Genomic DNA, 18,059 nt, shown 5'->3' on the forward strand with positions numbered 1-18,059 from the left:
TGGCACTGTCCGGGAGTGCCTTTTTTGTGTGGGGCCTCGACGGTGACCCCTGATAAACCGCAAACGGTGCGGAGGCTTGAGGCAATTCGTTTGCCTTCGGCGGTTGGTTCCAACGCGACGAGAACCATGTTATACGCGAATTTGTCGCGCCCGCTGTGCATACGGTGCACACTTACGATCGGGTACGCTTGCCTGATTAGGTCTTCCTTGATTAGCTCGACGTCGAGCTCTTTTGGTACTCCGCGTATTACTACGCGGAGCTCGCGGTCCTCCTGGAGTGCATAGGTGTGGTAACCTATGCTCTCCTTTCGGAGGTAAGAAGTGAGGGCCCTATGGTCGCCCGGCGTTGCGACCTGTATTTGTATCCCGTGCGCGAGATTACGCGCTTGGGAGTAGTTAATTTTGTTGGCCGTAAGGGCCTGGGATACCCGGTTCCACGACGACTTTTCCCGCAGGATGACCGGCGGCGGCGCGGGAATTTTGCGGACGGACGCGGGTTGGGGTCGCGGCGACGGGGTTGCGCGGCGAGGGGAGTCGGGTGAGACCACGACTTTAGGCCGCGACGCGTTCGCGGCCTTGGGTTGTTTCGGCGCCGCGGACGGTTCCACGGCGCGGGCGCGTTTCTTGCCGCGCGTGACGGTTTGGAACCCATCGGAGGTTCCGGGTTCGGGGCTGGCGGCCGACTCGAACTCCATCTCCGACTCGGAGTCGGAGCCGGAGCTTGATGCCGCGCATGACGCGATCGACGCGGGCGCGGGGGTGGGGGGCGACATCGGTGAGTCGGGAATAGTCGCGGCGGCGGCGATCGGTGCGTGGGTGCTCTCAACTAGGCTGGCTTTGTACGCCCTAAACTTGGACATAATGTCCGGGCAGTACTCGCGGACGAATTTCGCGAACAACGCGGGGTTCTCGTTTTCTTCCATCGTAGTTTTGCCCGGGGGGGGCGTCCCCGGGACTTAAGGCACACTCGCCGAAAGGCGAGTCCCCTGAGTAGGAGTTCACCCCCTGCGCTTTACCAGCTACAAGGGGGGGGAGTGCCTTTGCCGTGAGAACGGCAGTCGGCTGGGGATTGGGGTGGAAGTTGGGAAGGTAGGGGCCCCACATTATTTTATTATTTTGTTTATGGTAATTATATAAGCTAGTCAGTCTTAAGCCTGCAGAAGTATGAAGTATGAACCATTCGAGTTTAACATTCGCAAAATTTATTATTCAACGAAATGATTCACCGATATTTTCAACCAATAAAGATATCGGTAAAAAAATATCAATTACCAATTAACAGATAAATAAATTCGACAGTCAACGCCATCTTTAGTGTGAATATCGTTGGTAGAAGAAAGAAACGATTTAAACGTAAAAGATAAATGTGACTGACAATAGAAGTCTCATTTGGTCCCAAGCTAGGAAAATCTCTGGTGTTCTCGGTGTCGGAATACTAGTCGGAAATATTATTATCAAAATCAAATCCGAGAAAATTTAAATTGGCGTAATTATTATATTTCGATGCCTCCGATGAACACTACGCTAACTCCAAATTCGTAGGTTTACAAGAGGCGCGTTTAAACGAAAAAAGTTGATAAAATCTTTATTATTGCAGATGTATTTATGGTTTTTTCTTTAAAATAGTGAAGCGATTTGCGTGAAAAACGAAAATTTCAAAAATTTGTGTTAGGGTAGTGTTCATTGGAGGCATCGATTTGTGGTAGGACGGCATGCGAGCTTGCTCGAGCAGGTAGCACCTCGCAGCCTATTCCTGCCTAATTCGTGCTACTTTTATGGTTTGAAGGACAGCGGTTTTACGATACAGTAGTGAATTTCACCCAAGATGGATGGTGACATTCACGTTGCGTCACTGTGCGTTTCCGATCCGGTAGTAGATTCATTCGCGAAGCAACTGCTCTTGGGTTGTGAGGTTATTTAGTGAGGTTATTTATGATCGCTACTGGTGATAAGACCTCTTGTGAGTCCGCACGGGAAGGTGCCACCACTCCGCCTACTTCTGCCGTGAAGCAGTAATGCGTTTCGGTTTGTAGGGTGGGGCAGCCGTTGTAACTATACTTGTGACCTTAGAACTTATATCTCAAGGTTTATCGCGCATTTACGTTGTAGATGTCTATGGGTCCAGTAACCACTTAACGTCAGTTGAGCTGTGAGTTCGTTCACCCATCTAAGCAATAAAAAAAAGTAAAATTACATGTCTAATGTTTATTCGTGTCAGCAACCGCGGTGGATGAACCACATTAATCACTGACCAACATACGCATATGGCTTATTACCAAAACTGTCCAGTAAGCTAAGCAGGGCAGGATATCATTAAATCAAATCAAATCAAATCAATTGGAAAAGCCCACCAGGGCACCAGGGCATTGGAAGGGCACCAGGAGTCATTACTTCTTAAAAAAAGACCGAAATCTTTAACTATTTATATCAGATAACCCAGATTGCACAGCAGTGCAATGAAAATTTATTACGATGACAAAGTTTTGTAGGTTTCCAGAGATCCAACGTTAGGAATGGACACTGTTGTGTTCTGCGCGGTCGGTTAATGAAATTATATAATATATTTACATACGTGGACATGAATAAATAATCAAAAGAGGAATGTGAATATTTTTACATACGTGGACATGAATAAATAATCAAAAGAGGAATGTGAATATTTTTACATACTTGGACATGAATAAATAATCAAAAGAGGAATGTGAATTTGCTTGGTTAGTTTTTGGGATAAATTCTTCGACATCGTTTCTTAAGTGCGAATTATTTAGTTAGAGAGAGTTAACGCTGTTCCAACTGCATACAAATTTGAGTTAACTTTTACGCTATCGAGAACGTAAAAAAACTGTCATTATTACTAGAAGAGAACGCGTTGTTTATATTTCGTATAAAAATATGATTAATAAATATTACTGCCATTAAAAATTGTGTTACACATCAGAACAGAATACTGTAATCCCCCTTATAACACCATACTCTTATAACGCATTTACATATTACGCGATTTCATTCCCTCGTATAACACGGGTATTTCCGCATATAATGCGGGGAATTCACATGTTATACATATTCCTGTACTGTGAAATTTATAATGAATTTTACAGTTCATAATTAACTTCGCGTACCTTTGCACATTGTGTCAATTGTGTTGTTATAAAATTAAATTAAATTAATTAAACTTATGTTCTTAGTTATTGGATTGTAAAAACATTGGTTATATTATATTATTATATATTATAATATTTGTGTATATATCTTGTGTGTATATAACGCGTTATATGTGGTCATACATTTATGTTGTAGTTATGTAGTTATGCGCGAATACTCCTAAAACGCGTTTTCTATAACGCGGAACCAATTTCTGGTATAGGGGAAATTACTGTCATACCATACCAAACCGGATATCGGTAAGTTCCATACGTGGTCATCCGTGAATACGTTTCACGTAAAAATAGCGGTACATGGCTAATTTTTTGTTGTTGTTCTAAATGTGCTGTCGAGCCCACGATTCGCCTTATGTCAAATAAAGCCAAAGCGTATAGATGTCAGAAAGAGAAAGCCACAATCCCACTTTGAAATACGCGGTTGAAGTTTGAATTGTACTGCATACGGTTGTGCGACAATTCAAACTGGAAGACGTCAGACTCCCCGCGCGGCAAAAATAAGAAAAATAGCGATTCCTTCCAGTAAGAGTTGTTTTTTGACGTGACAACGTCTTATAATTCAATGGAGCCGGCTGCACGCACGAAAAACATGACTCATGTGGCGTTACCTCGCTCTGAGGCGTTCCATTTAAGGCTTGAAGTGCAAGCGAGAGCGCGCAACGAGCGACAAAGAGGCACAATCCTCCGCGTTCGGCAGCGTTCGACGTCTGCCTATCTATACAATAATATATTTACATGTTTTCGTCAAGTATGAAAAGTGAATGTGGTGTCAATTGTTTATAGCAACGATAATTGCGATAATTGAAAAATGAAACCATTCCATCAGTATTTTCTTATGACGTTGTCACGTTCAACTATCGTCAGTAAACCGACTTTTCAGACAACCGATTTTTTGCTTACATGTTCGGACGAGCTCACAGCTCACCTGGTGTTTAGTGGTTACTGGAGCCCATAGACATCTACAACGTAAGTGCGCGACCCACCTTGAGATATAAGTTCTACGGTCTCAGTATAGTTACAACGGCAACCCCTACAAACCAAAACGCTTCACGGCAGAAATAGGCGGAGTGGTAGTACCTACCCGTGCGGACTCACATGAGGTCCTACCACCAGTAATTACGCAAATACGTTAATAATGATATAAATCTGATAATAATGAGCATTTTATTTATTTATTACACAATGATATTCCTTCATCGTGGAAGTCGATCCTGTGAACAGGTGTAATTAAATTATATAAAACATTAATAGTAGTAGTTTTAAATGACCATAGCTGTGACCATAGTTAGTCTGAGAGTGGGGCAGCCGTTGTACTGTAAAAATTGAGAACTTAGATTCGTACCTCAAGGTACTGGCGGCATTTACGTTGTAGATGTCTATAGGCTCCACTTAAAACCAGGTGGGCCGTGAGCTCGTTCACCCACCAAAGTAACAAAAAAAACAAACGTGTGGCACTCGGGAACTGCCGCGGTAAAGCTATTGCATAGCATTTTTTTATCAACTTATTCAATTATAATTAGACAATGATAATTTAATATTAAAACAATAATAAAACAAGACCACGCTATATTAAACATTAATAAAAGAAAAACCTTAACTGTCCACTTCACACTCATAAGCTAGATCACGCGAGAGAGAGATGGGCAGACTTTTCATGATACCCATGCAGCGTGACGTCACGCCGCGCGCTTATTCACAAACACTACACAAGCGCAACGTGTGAATGTGTTGAACGCGAGCTACATGGTAGGCGGAGTGAGGGGTGTTAGGTTTTTTTCGTTACGGAATTTCATGATTCCGCCGTGCTCAAGGCCCGCGATAAAAGCTATGCAATAGCTTCAAATAAAAATAGTAACATTAAAATATAATATACACATTTTAAGGCAGCGCTTCACGTAAAAAGTAATGATTTATACACAATCGATGTTTGTCTATACTAATATTATAAAGAGGAAAGATTTGTTTGTTTGTTTCGAATAGGCTCCGAAACTACTGGACCGATTTGAAAAAATCTTTTTCCATTAGAAGCCGACATTGTCCCTGATTAACATAGGCTACTTTTTTTTCATTATTTTTTTTTTTTTGGTTTCATGTGTGTTTTAATGTTTCCGAAGCGAAGCGAGGGCGGGTCGCTAGTTTATAATAATTATAATAATCGGATTCGCATTCATAGCCAATCAAATCACTTCTCGGTAATTCCGAATAAACAAAAGAATATCACAGCAACGCACTTGGAGCCCGACGGCAATCGTCCGTGGCTCTCATGCGAGACGTTTTGGTTAAAAATTTCTTAATCATATTTAGAAAATTGAATCTGAGGTGTAATAATAATAATTCTTTATTATTGTGGGTTTCGCCAACCTTGAAGCATAAACTAGAAGCGTGGCAAGCGATAATGGCATTTTTACGGAAGCTAGACGCAAGATTGCTTCTGGGCAGGAATAATCAGGCCCGTTGTTCTGAAGCCTGTGCTTGAAGAAAAGAAGCGAGTTAGACCATATAAACGCATTGCTTATCGTTTCTGTCTGACAATAAAAGAAGATTTGCGAAAATTTTCCTGATCTTAATCTATCTAACTAATTCTGTCTTCGGACGGCGGGATGGATGTAATATGCTCTGCGTATCCAGCGATTTTCTCCTGTGGAAAAAAAAATAATTCTGTCTTGTTTCCAGCCAGCAAACACATTTTATAAGCAAAACAAAATCTAAGTAAATCTCTTTTTGCGGTTGGATCGTTCGAATTATCGTACCATATGTTAGGGCTGAGCTGGGTATGCGGGAGTTCATCCCACTAAACAGCAGTTAGCGTCCGATTACGAGGGCGGCACTGAAAATTTCGGGAATTAACGAAGTGACACAACATTACTATTTAAAAATGTATTTATTGCTTTTCGAAGTATTCTCCGCGAAATTTGACACATTTTTCCATACGATGGAACCAATCATTGAAGCAACCATTCCATTCGGAAGTTGGGGTCTCCAAAATGGCCGTTTTGTAGGCGTCCACACCATCTTCAGGTGATGAAAATCTCTGTCCACGCAATTTATTCTTTATTTTAGGGAAAGTATAGAAATCATTAGGGCTTAGGTCGGGGCTGTACGGCGGATGGTCTAATAATTCTATGTTTTCTTGCTCTAAAAACTCTTTTGTTCTGTGCGCGGTGTGAGAACTCGCATTGTCGTGATGGAGGATGATGCGGCGGTTGCAGTTCTCTTTACGGAGTTCAGAAACGACTTGTGGCAAACAAATGCTAGCATACCATTCTACATTAACCGTTCTTTGTCCCTCAAGAGGAATAGTCGTAACATGGCCGGTTTTGGAGACAAACGTGGCCACCATTTTTTTTGCAACACTCCGTGAACGAACAATTTTTGTTGGCTTTAACTCATTTTCGAACACCCAAACTCGTGACTGGTTTTTTGTTTCGGGTTCGTACTCGTATATCCAGGATTCGTCACCTGATACAATGTTGTATACAGCATTTGAGGATCCTGCGTGGAATCTTTCGAGAGTTCTGACGCACCAAGTAACGCGAGCCGCTTTTTGCTCTTCACAGAGCGAATGCGGTATCCATCGGGAAAACAACTTTTTTACACCTAATTGTTCATGCAAGATTATTTGTATTTGACTCATGCCAATGTCTAAAGTTGCCTGAATTTCGCGGTATGTCACATGTCGATCTTCCTCAATCAGCTTACGCACAGCATCAACGTTTTCTTGGGTGACTGCAGTTTTTGGACGACCTTGACGGGGATCATCACTGAGCTTGACACGTCCACGTTGAAACTCAGCAAACCAACGATAAATTGTGGTTTTGGATGGGGCTTCATCACCAAATTCAGAAATCATCCGGTCAACACACTGTTTTTGTGTTAAACCACTTCGAAAGTTATAATAAATCATCGCTCTTGAATTTTCTCGAGTCAATTCCATTTTCTCAACGACTAAACAAGTTTGACAATACCTCGTGACAAGACCGAGAATCTTTTTTTAAATAAATAAATGGTATTCGATTTTTAAAACCAAGGAGTTTTCAATTAAAAAGATGTTAATATGACAGGAACAGTGGAAATATTCCATTCCCGATACTTTTAGTGCAGCCTAGTACCAAGACCATTGACTGTTTCGATGGCCTAAACAGTGCCACATGCATCTCTGAAATACCCCGGTCAAGACCAGTATAGGTCGGGTAAAGTGGTCTTCTGTCTTTTATTCTTTCTCAGCTCCAGGCTCCATTGAGGCGTCCTGGTACACTTTCGGAGTTAAGTGCGATATCCCTCTTTTTAATGCTGAGGAGTCCCTTTACGGCTACTCGCTCGAGGGGCTAACAGACCGGGTTATATCAGACTCAAGCGCCTCCAAGGATGAAGAGGGAGAAGAGAAAGATTGAGGTCCTCCTCCAGTATTTCCTCCCAGGAGACTACGCCTTGAGGAAGACGCACGAGTCACCCACCCCGCAGCCGACTGCCGACTAAACCCCATCGAGCTCCATCACACCGGCTAGACGAAGCCTCTGGTACTGGATAGTGCGCACTGAAAATATATCCCTCAAAATTTTCGACATACATTGTTAGGGAACCGACTAAAATTCCCTTTTTCCTAATCCACGCCATCTATCGGCTTTATGAAGAATTGTAACGCGCCTCCTAGCGGGCGAAAAAAGAGGCTATTTAACTCAAAAACATTGCTTTTCGCAAATTTTGATATTCAACTTGTGCGTGTGTCCGTGTGTCTAAAACTCCAGCATCCAGAACAGTGCCCCGGGGACAGAAGACCACAAAATATATCAAGCAAGCCTTTGCGAGTGCCTTCCCCCTTTTTAGTCGGTTTAGTTTTCTGGGAAATAAAAATTTAATTAAACAAATTTTGTTTATACAACACACGTTTTAGTTTAATAGTTGGGAGGAAATTATGTGTTAAGCCACGAGATGATCGAAAATTATGTGTATTGTAGACTCGACTTTACTATGACATTATTGATATAAACCAGTGTTTCTCTTTATCACACGTACTTACACGCGCTTCGTCGAACAAACACGTACATAAATATATTAACGTTATATAACAAAAGTTAACTTATTAGAGCCGGCCATTCTAAATAGTAATAAAAAAGTCGTAGTAATTTTAATAGCTGTTTTGTTCAGTGCGTTAATTCTAATAATATTTTTAGTTTTTATAATTGTTTCATTCAACAATAAAAAATAGTTTCTCGTATAGGTTTCTTGGACTATAAAAACGTTTTGTATTTTTATATTACTCAAAATGTTATTGGTGTTTTCATTGTTGAGTGTTGCCAGCGCGAGTCAAGAGTGCTATTGGAACTCTGAATGTCCGTATAGCTTGTATTCTTCAAAGACCCCTTATGATACAGTTAGAGGGGATTTGAGAGATTACCAAGTACCGAACAGTGAGTATTAGTACTTTTTTTCTTTGCCCAAATTTTTTTTTCTTTTTTTCTTGCCTTTGTAGGCAGGCGAGAATGCGGCCCACCTGATGATAAGTGGTCACCGTCGCTCATGCTTCAAACCGAAACGCATTACTGCTTCACGGCAGAAATAGGCAGGGTGGTGGTACCTACCCGCGCGGACTTACTACTTACTACCCATAACTGTCTCAAAGCGCAAAACATTCGTGTGGAAAACCGTAAATTATCAACTTCAGTACCTAATTAATTTCAAGAGAGAACGCTAAACGAATAATTTGATTATTCACATACAAAATGACAATTCGTACGCAATCGAGTTACTGAGCACATGTTGTGAATCATTCGGGTAAATAATGTAGTTGCCACGTCACAAATTTCAACAGGTGAACGTCGAAAAACCTGTACACAAAACCGGAAACCAAACATTCTTACTAAACATATGTAGGTATTTAATCTTGTAATTTCTTGGCATAATCTTGCAATTGAATCTTGGTATCAAGTTTTTTAGTTTTAGTTTAGTTTAGTTTTAGTTTAGCAAATTAGGTACCACCACCCTGCCTGTTTCTGCCGTGAAGCAGTAATGCGTTTCGGGTTGAAGGGTGGGGCAGCCGTTGTAACTATACTGAGACCTTAGAACTGATATCTCAAGGTGGGTGGCGCATTTACGTCGTAGATGTTTATAGGCTCCAGTAACCACTTAACACCAGGTGGCCTGTGAGATCGTCCACCTAGCTAAACAACAAGAAAAAAATTTACATTGAATTTGTTTTCTACTTAGAGCCCTAAGTTCTCAACTTCACTTCACGATAAATGTTAGACCGATCATTAAAATAAATCTTGTCTTAAAGAGATTCGCGTGTATACCTACTTTATAATCAAGTATTCTATGAATAGGTAAATTAACCAGTCTTCTTGAGTCATATCTATTGTCGAAAAAGATGTCCTTGAAGTTATATTATTTTTTTCCTACCTATGCCTGAAATGAGCTGAGCTGAAATAGCCTTGATAGGCTATTTCAGCTTCTCCTTGACGTGTAGGTGAGCTCACGGGGCTCTAACCGGGAGTGTTGCTAACACTGGCCCCAGTAAGGGCGGTGCTTCGCAGAATCTACCACCGGATCGGAAACGCGACCCACTGAGAAGATCCGACAAGAAACTCAATGGGCGAAACTCAATTCATATAAAATTTCGGCCCAGATGCATTTTGTTAGTGGAAATCAGCGAGTATTAGGAGTTTTTGTTCGTTAAACTAACTAAAAAACCACAAAAAAAAGAAGTTCATAACAATACCACTTTTAATGCGTGGGAAGAAGTCCAACAATTTTCTTCTGAACAAAAAATAGCTTAAATAAATGTTTAATCTTGAGTTTTGTAAATTGGATGAAGTTATGAAGTGTACGAATCGCGTTTTATGGCCTCTGTAAAACTTAAGACTACACATGTCTTAGAATATTGTTTATTCGCTTCTTTTAGTAAATAAATAGTATCTTCCGTTTACTTTCGAATCGTTTTTTATATCCGTTTTGGCTTCAGGAACCATTTTCTCACACACTGCACGTATTAAGGTCATTATTTCATGTGAGGTGAAATACTGTGAGAGATGCAACAATGAACGAATCAACCTAATTGTATTGTTCTACTAGATTGCGAAGCCGTCAGTGTTTGGACGCTCAACCGCCATGGAAACCGTAACCCTGGGAAGAGTGTAACCGTCAGCGTCAAAGAAATAGCTGACCTCAAAGATGAAATTATTAACAGTTACAACGCCGGCAATAGTCAACTGTGTGCTCAGGTATGGGATCAATAACAATTCCCAATTGCAATATGCCTTCAAAATTGATCCTCAGTCGGGGCCATAAGCTTTGCCAAAGTTTCTTGTTTCAAAGGACTACTTTTCTTTTCTGGTATTTGTTACCGGTAAATAGCCTATTAGAAAATACACAGCAACTTTAAAAAACAGTACAAAATTGTCTATCTGTGTATATATTTAAGTGAACAATGTTCTCATTGTGAACCACATGGGAATGTCATAACAGAACACTATTTATATTATTCTCGGTTCGGTTTGTCTTACGGACGGATGTCTTAATGGTGTGCAAACTTAAAAATGCACGAGCCGGCACAAAGTAAGTAGCATGGCAACGCTTGCCACCACCAGCTATCTGCTATAGTTGGTAATATCATGTATGTAGTCATGTATAATGAACATCAGATCTTACAGGTAATTGCTGCATTACAGCTAAATACTAACCATTCCTTATTTCCTTCAAGGACATCGAAGAATTCAAGAAATGGACTTGGAACGAGACCCTGGAGATATCGCAATCTTTCCTCACGGGCACTGGTTACGAGGAGTTATACGACATCGGAAAAAGGATCCGGGAGAAATATCCTCATTTAGTCGAAGGATCTTCGAATGATTTCTATGTTAGGCCCACTAATGAACAGAGGACCATCACCAGCGCTGTGGCCTTCGTGCACGGGCTCACGGACGGTACAAGCCTGAATGTCAGCATCGACGAAGTGCGAGAAAGAGATGATGTTATCCGGGTATGTTTCCGATCTATTGTTGTTTCACAATCTGAGCGGAGCGCTTTAACGGACCCCTGGGTGGCATTAAATGGCATGGTCGTGCAGGAAGCTTAGACACGATGATCCGCTGAAGAGCCCCTCCCAATTTCGTTTCAAGCAGGACACGAACTTGAGTTCGGGTGACACAGGGGAAAGTTCGTGTTAGAAGTAATGAGAGAAGTAGGATTGTTTGGATAGCTTTATGTTAGCGAAGATATAGAATCAGGCCACAACATAGCAATAATAATAACAAAACAATGTTAACAATATTTTCATAATTAATTGTGTAAGAAAAGATACTCGTTCGGTGGAAGATGTTAGAGATGGTGTAAGGTATTGTCCCTTTAGGAGTATATCAACGAACTCTTGAGAGCGTGACACATCGTGCTGAATGAGACAAACCTCATACAATACCATTATGATTTCCGTATCGTGTCCCAAAGGCGGGCTCGGATAGCGTTCGTGGCCTTAAAATAAGACGCCATTGTATTAGCACCTCCTCCTCCTTCCGTCGGTTTCCTCATTACTGAAGGTCATGGTCATGGCCTTGAAACAGTCTGCAGCTGAGTGCAGATCATCGTGCACTGTGGTATCAAGGTCTGCACGAATCTGGTCCGTCCAACGGGTCGGGTTCCTGCCTTGCACCAGGTTATGCGAAATTTAATGATAAATGTTTTATGGCCTTTGTTTGTTCGCAGCCATACGAAAACTGCGACCGCTACCAGGAGAAGGTCAAGGGTGGAACGTCGCTGGAAGAACATCTCGACGCTTATTACAAAACGACCGAATTTGTGGCTGTGAGTATCGATCTCTGTGTGGACTAACTGGCAGAAGTGACTGCACCACCCTTCAAACCCGCGTTACTGGCTTGCGGTAGAAATAGGTGGGGCAGCTGTACCTACCCGTGCGGGTTCATAAGATGTCCTACCACCAGTAAAACTAGTGATAGTCCAAGACGATTGAACACTAGTATAGTAAGATTCAATGCAATAATCACATGACAGACCTCGACGCGATCTTAGGGTACACACACTTATGCGTAGCTCGTGCTTGTGCACGACACTCTGTGCTGCCACGTGTCTTCCTTTAAGTGAAGTATTGTGGACCGCAGCGCTGGGATGATAATTGATGATGATAATTGGGTCACTTGACCAAAGATACCAGTGGACATCACAACGTAAATGCCGCCCCCTATCGGGAGACGCGGCCGGGGTCAATCACAGTTATAACAGGCGTACCGAAGTACAACGCATATGGGCAAAGCCTCTAAGGTCTGCATAACATTTGTCCCAGGTCTCGTTTAAGACAGCGGCTTGGCTTTGCCGCTGGCATTGCTGATGTCCATGAGCGACGATAACCACTTACTGTCAGGTGGGCTGTATGCACGTCTGCCGACAATAGCAATAAGAAAAGGTAACAATACGCTTAGCCGTCTCACTCTAATAATTACGAATACTTAAAATCATGCGAGTATTGTTTTTATCACACGATGATCTTAAAAATGATCTTGAAAATGAATTAAATACGTATTCACAGTACGAGAAGTCCGGGCGTCTTATCCATCAGGCCGCGGACACTTCAGAGTCCCGACGCTTTCCCTTATCGCTGTTCTTAACTGATCGAATAAGAAATTGAAATTCTCGATATAAAAACGAGATAAGCGCTAACATTAAATCCCGTAATACAGTAATAAACAGTATTAAAGCAATATAATTTTATTACGTTTATATTGTTTTTAGCGTGCTGATTCATTTTCGGATAACGAGATAGCACTTGGTAAAGTTGCCTGTTCTCTCTCTCGAGGGGTTATACTAAATTTTCCGAGCGAGTAGGTGAGCTCCTGAAGACTGGACGAACTTGAGGACGTTGCTAACACTAGCCCTAGTAAGAGCAGTGCTTTAAAGAATCTACCACCGGATCGGAAACGCGACCCACTGAGTAGATCCGGCGACAAACTCAGTGGGCTGTGTCTGTGGGTTAATTTATTTGTCGAGCGAGCAAGCGATGGGTTCGACGAGAACGGTTCCTGCCGCGAAGCTGTGAACTTTGGAGACTTTGACGTCACTACTCATGGTAGCGGAATTAATTTTGATTTATACAGACATCTTCATATCGGGTGGAGCTTGAGCTCGTATGCTCTCTTTCTATTCTGGACTTGTCCGTTGAGGAATGATTACGTTGTTGAATTTGGTGTTTCTTATCGACCGCCAAGGGGCTTGCGTAGTGGGGAGAGGTGCGCCGCATGCCATACGTGCGAGCCTCCCGCCTGCCCCGATTGGCCCCGGGACTAGACAGGGCGGCTTTAGTCCGGCGCATTGCTCCAGACTCGCAAGACAATAATTTTAGATTATCAAGAAAGAACTTTCTTATTCAAGGTTCAAAATGCGGTGCAAAGGAGACTTGGCATCCCGAGTCAGCTGTCGCCGGACGACATCTACTCGTTTTACGAGATCTGCCGCTTCTACCGGTCCTGGACTCAGAATCTGAAGTCTCCCTGGTGTGCTGTATTCTCTGATGAAGACCTGGTAGTTCTGGAGTACAGGGACGACGTAAGGCACTACCATAGGAACGGATATGGATCCTGGGTGAGTATCTCCTCCTCCTTGGTCAGAATCGTAGTGGCTGGTGCCCTTTATGAGATAACGTTAAATTATTTTACGGTTGACGGCTTTGGTCTTCTACTAACAGATTTCTATGAAGTGGGATTGCTTGCTTATCGCTAACGGAAAGTATTCTTCTAGGTTAATGTGAACCTTGGTCATCTTCCAATGAAGAACCTGTATGAGAGCTTCGAAGCAGCAGTCGATGGTCGAGGAAAGAAGATAACCTCATATTTCAGCCACGATACCATGATGGAGATGGTGTGGTGTGCTCTGGGCATCTACAAAGACGACTTCGAACTGCAAGGGGGCCGCCGAGAACTGAACCGTCTTTGGAGAACTAGTTACATCGGAGCGTTCTCTGTTAACCTCATTGCTGTTTTAAATAAGTAAGTCAATAACTATATTAATGACAAACTCGGACTCGGTTTGGGTACATTTGGAAGATTTTAGACTAAAGCATGTCTTTATTCTGAGAAAGTGTAATTTTTTTTTTCTGTTATTGCTTAGGTGGGTGGAAGAGCTCACAGCCCACCTGGTGTTAAATGGTTATTGGAGCCCATAGACATCTACAACGTAAATGCACCACCCACCTTGACATATAAGTTCTAAGGTCTCAAGTATTGTTAGCAAACCGAAACGCATTACTGCTTCACGGAAGAAATAGGCAGGGTGGTACCTACCCGTGTGGACTCACAAGAGGTCCTACCACCAGCAATTTACTAGTTACTCAGTCATTCACCTGTATTTCAGTCTTTTTGAATTATGAATTAAACGTAAGTGAAATTTCCGGGCATTTCTAGTAATTAATACGTGAAGCAAAAACTTTGTATCCCTTTTTACGAAAATTGTGCGGACGGAGGAGTATGAAATTTTCCACACTTATAGAGAATATAGAGAAGAAGTGCACAATGCTAATATTTTTTTTAAATAATGCATAAAAGACACATTAAATCAATAAAGAAAACATTACACACACTACATACCATGTATTTAACGCACACACGCATGCATACTACTTATTGTCAAACTTTTATTCTTGACGTCTGTTGTCAAATTGAGAATAAATTAAATATTGTTTGTCTTTGTTAATATTTTTATAGTGTAGTCTTGGCGAAATTTGTGATTATAGAAGTATAAAATACAATCATAATAGTGTACAAACTTACAATTACAATTAATTACAGTCGAATTTCGACTACCGCGGGACCTCTAGTTTCTAGTAATTAGGTATTATTTTTCCCGTTTTATTCGCTGGTAGCCTAAGGGGCTATTACAGTTACACTATGGTTGGTAAGTAAGCTCACGGAGCTCAATGCTGACGTTGTTGCAAACCCTAGCAAGAGCCGTGCTTCGCAGAGTCTACCACCGGAACAGAAAGGCGACCCACTGAGAAGATCCGGCGAGAAACTCGGTGGGCTGTGTCTGTGGGTTTCTAGTATATTAATACGGCTGTGTACACACGTGAGCGCCGTATCGTATCGTTATCGTAAAATTGTAAAGTCGTCAGTCATCATTTAGTTGATCACATCATAAATCCGATAAAAATGAGAACGAGATAAAAAATCGTGTGTGTGTGCGCGTGTGCGTGTGTGTGTGTGCGTGCGTGCGTGCGTGCGAGTGTGTGTGTGTGTGTGTGTGTGTGTGTGTGTGTGTGTGTGTGTGTGTGTGTGTGTAGGATCAGCGATGACTTGATGTTGGATCTATTTTGAGTGGAAGTGACTAAGAAGGTCACCGGGCCACCTGTGCAGGCGGATGAATACAGACAGAACAGCTGCCTCTCCCTCGCGCCCCGTACCGCACCTGTCTTCATTACTGAACTGTCTTAATTACTTTTTAAATAACCAAAATAAATTTCCAGGTGCACTGTATCCGGTACTCAGTCCTACCGGGTCCAGCTCTTCATAAACGAGAAGGCAACCGAGCTCTGTCCTCTAGAGGGCTGCACTTGGCAACAGTTCCAGCAGAAATTCCAGCCCTTCGCATCAGCCAACCTGGAGTTCTGCAGCCTGGACTACCGGGTCCCCGAGACGAACGCCGCGCCCGGTGGGTGGAACTCCTTCTCCTGGGCGCTGCTTCTACAAACAGTATTATTACTAATTTGGAAATTTATTTATTAATTTATTCAGATACCACACACGCGTTCCCGTGTCCCCATCGTCACAATGATGTAATATAAAAATGTATTTGAAAAAGTAGCACAATAAATTAGATCATACGTGTTACGTATTTATATAATATGTAGTTTTATTGTATGTATGTGGGCGAGACGTGACCGGATATATTATTATCCGAGCTCCAAGAACACAGCTTCCGTGTTCCAAAATATCCGTCCTTAACTGTTCTGTAATATTATTCGCTGTGCCGTTATACGCACAGATAATAGTTTAAAAAAATGAAATTAAAACTTTAAGTTGCGATGGCGTTTTATTTTTTTTAGTTTCTATAATTAGTTTTAATTAAGTAATTAATTTAGTCATCGTGGCCAAGACGGTTAGATGCCCGGCGTGCTCCGTGTCGTGGTACAATCTTACGGGACAAACTCTTAGGATACTAGTGTTTATTTACTGAGACTTCAGTGAAATGTGTGAACACACGTGAAGCGTTTAAGACGAATGTTCGAGAACTGTTTCTCAGAGAGTTAGCAGAGTCATCTAATTGATAATATTTGTTTTTATATGTATATATTTATGATATGTATATATTTATGTATATCTATATATTTATGTATATGTATTTATTTAAGTACGAGTATTTGTATCTATAAATATTATGTATGTTATATATACACATATGTTTAAGTAATATCACCTTCACACTACACCTACCAAGCTTCATCTCTGCACTCCCCTAAGGTAGACTGTTAGAGAATGCCTATGGCATTAAGTCCGCCTTTATACTTTCTAGTATAAGAAGTTATAAATAAATAAATAAAATATTGGAAGAGCCCGGTAAAGCCACGCCCGACACCCTCGTTTCATTTCCCCACATTAATGCAGTCTCACAGATGCTAAATTGCAGTTGCAGAAGTTAATAAAATGTCGTTATTACACGTTTAAGCCCGAAGAAACCCTAAACGAACAAAATGAATCAATCCACACAACTTGGCTCCTCACGTCTCCGTAAATCAATTATTTGAGATTTTGAATAATATAATCTGTGACAATGTGAAAATAACCGCGAAAAAGAAGTAATGAAAAAAAAATATAGTCACGAAAACTGGTATGTACATAAAATGAATTATTCGATTCACGGATAAGTAATGTCTGATGTTTGTGCTTCGGGACCTCCTCCGTGTCCGAGTAGGGGTCGCCTGCGCGGAGGGGGGACGCGCGCTTCAACTTAGCGTCGGGCTCCACGATGGGACCTTTTTTTTTTTTAAACAAGTTAGCACCGACTCTTTTTATCCAACACTTAGGGTCCGTTCACACAGACCGACTCGGAGAGCATCGGCCCGGCTTTTTTTTTTCACACAGACCGGACCGTATACCTTTGGAATTGGCCGGAGCGGAGCCGCCACCTATTTCACATAGACCGGCTCGAAGAGATCTGAAAGCGGATGCGCACCCAATTGAAGCCGTCGGCTACGCGAGCGAGAAAGAGCGCGCAATTGGAGCCGGCCGGAACCTCTATCTTATTATTTCACACGCAGCGCTTTCAAGCATTCTTAATGACAAAAAAGTGCATATGCGAAAATAAACATTACTACAATTACTCAAAAATCTGTTTCCAACGTGATAAAAATCTGCTCTCTTCTCCGAGGCGGTCTGTGTGAACGGACTTTTACGAGTCTCCTAATATATAAACACCGTAGCCGATCCACTCAAATCCTAACGACGGAGTCATGAATTCCCACAAGCAGACCCATCATGCCATTATCTTACATAATATAGTATCTTACACATACGTATATACTTAGTCTGGCCATAAATACTGTTACAATTAAAAATAAACGAAATATTACATTTGAATTCAAAATGTCATTTTTATATGATTGCTCATTGAGTTTTCTCATTTTGGCGCCAATACATTGTACAATATTTTGCGATATTAAAATGGAGTGGGGTGATAAAGAGAACAGAATCGCTGTGATTGCATTACACAAAGTAGGTATGGAGCCAAATGCAATTTTTAAAACTCTTCATACGCTTGGTATTAGTAAAATGTTTGTGTACCGGACTATTATTACACTACTATAGGTGCAATGAGACCTCCTCTGCTTGTGACAGAAAAAGATCTGGCCGTCCACGTAGTGTTCGTACGAAAAAGGTGGTCAAAGCAGTAAGGGAAAGAATTCGAAGA

General features: G+C 41.7%; 2 protein-coding genes across 3 annotated transcripts; both read left to right on the forward strand.

Annotated features, from left to right (window-relative positions):
* LOC149502412 (uncharacterized) lies at positions 1-1,080 on the forward strand. Its single transcript, XM_089728937.1, has one exon. The coding sequence runs from the start codon at positions 457-459 to the stop codon at positions 958-960; it is 504 nt and encodes a 167-aa protein (XP_089585063.1). The 5' UTR covers positions 1-456; the 3' UTR covers positions 961-1,080.
* Positions 1,081-8,162: 7,082 nt separating this feature from the next.
* Positions 8,163-15,995, forward strand: LOC114244962 (multiple inositol polyphosphate phosphatase 1). Of its 2 annotated transcripts, XM_089729394.1 has the most exons (8): positions 8,163-8,569; positions 10,230-10,378; positions 10,858-11,136; positions 11,856-11,954; positions 13,533-13,742; positions 13,899-14,146; positions 15,619-15,803; positions 15,887-15,995. In XM_089729394.1, the coding sequence occupies exons 1-8, from the start codon at positions 8,425-8,427 to the stop codon at positions 15,934-15,936; spliced, it is 1,365 nt and encodes a 454-aa protein (XP_089585520.1). In that variant the 5' UTR covers positions 8,163-8,424; the 3' UTR covers positions 15,937-15,995. The 2 variants fall into 2 exon arrangements, with proteins under 2 accessions (XP_089585520.1, XP_089585519.1); XM_089729393.1 differs by having other exon boundaries at positions 8,164-8,569; positions 15,619-15,995.
* Positions 15,996-18,059: the final 2,064 nt, after the last annotated feature.

This window comes from Bombyx mandarina, chromosome 08, assembly GCF_030267445.1.
Source record: "Bombyx mandarina strain Sakado chromosome 08, ASM3026744v2".
Classification (NCBI taxonomy): Eukaryota; Metazoa; Arthropoda; class Insecta; order Lepidoptera; family Bombycidae; genus Bombyx; species Bombyx mandarina.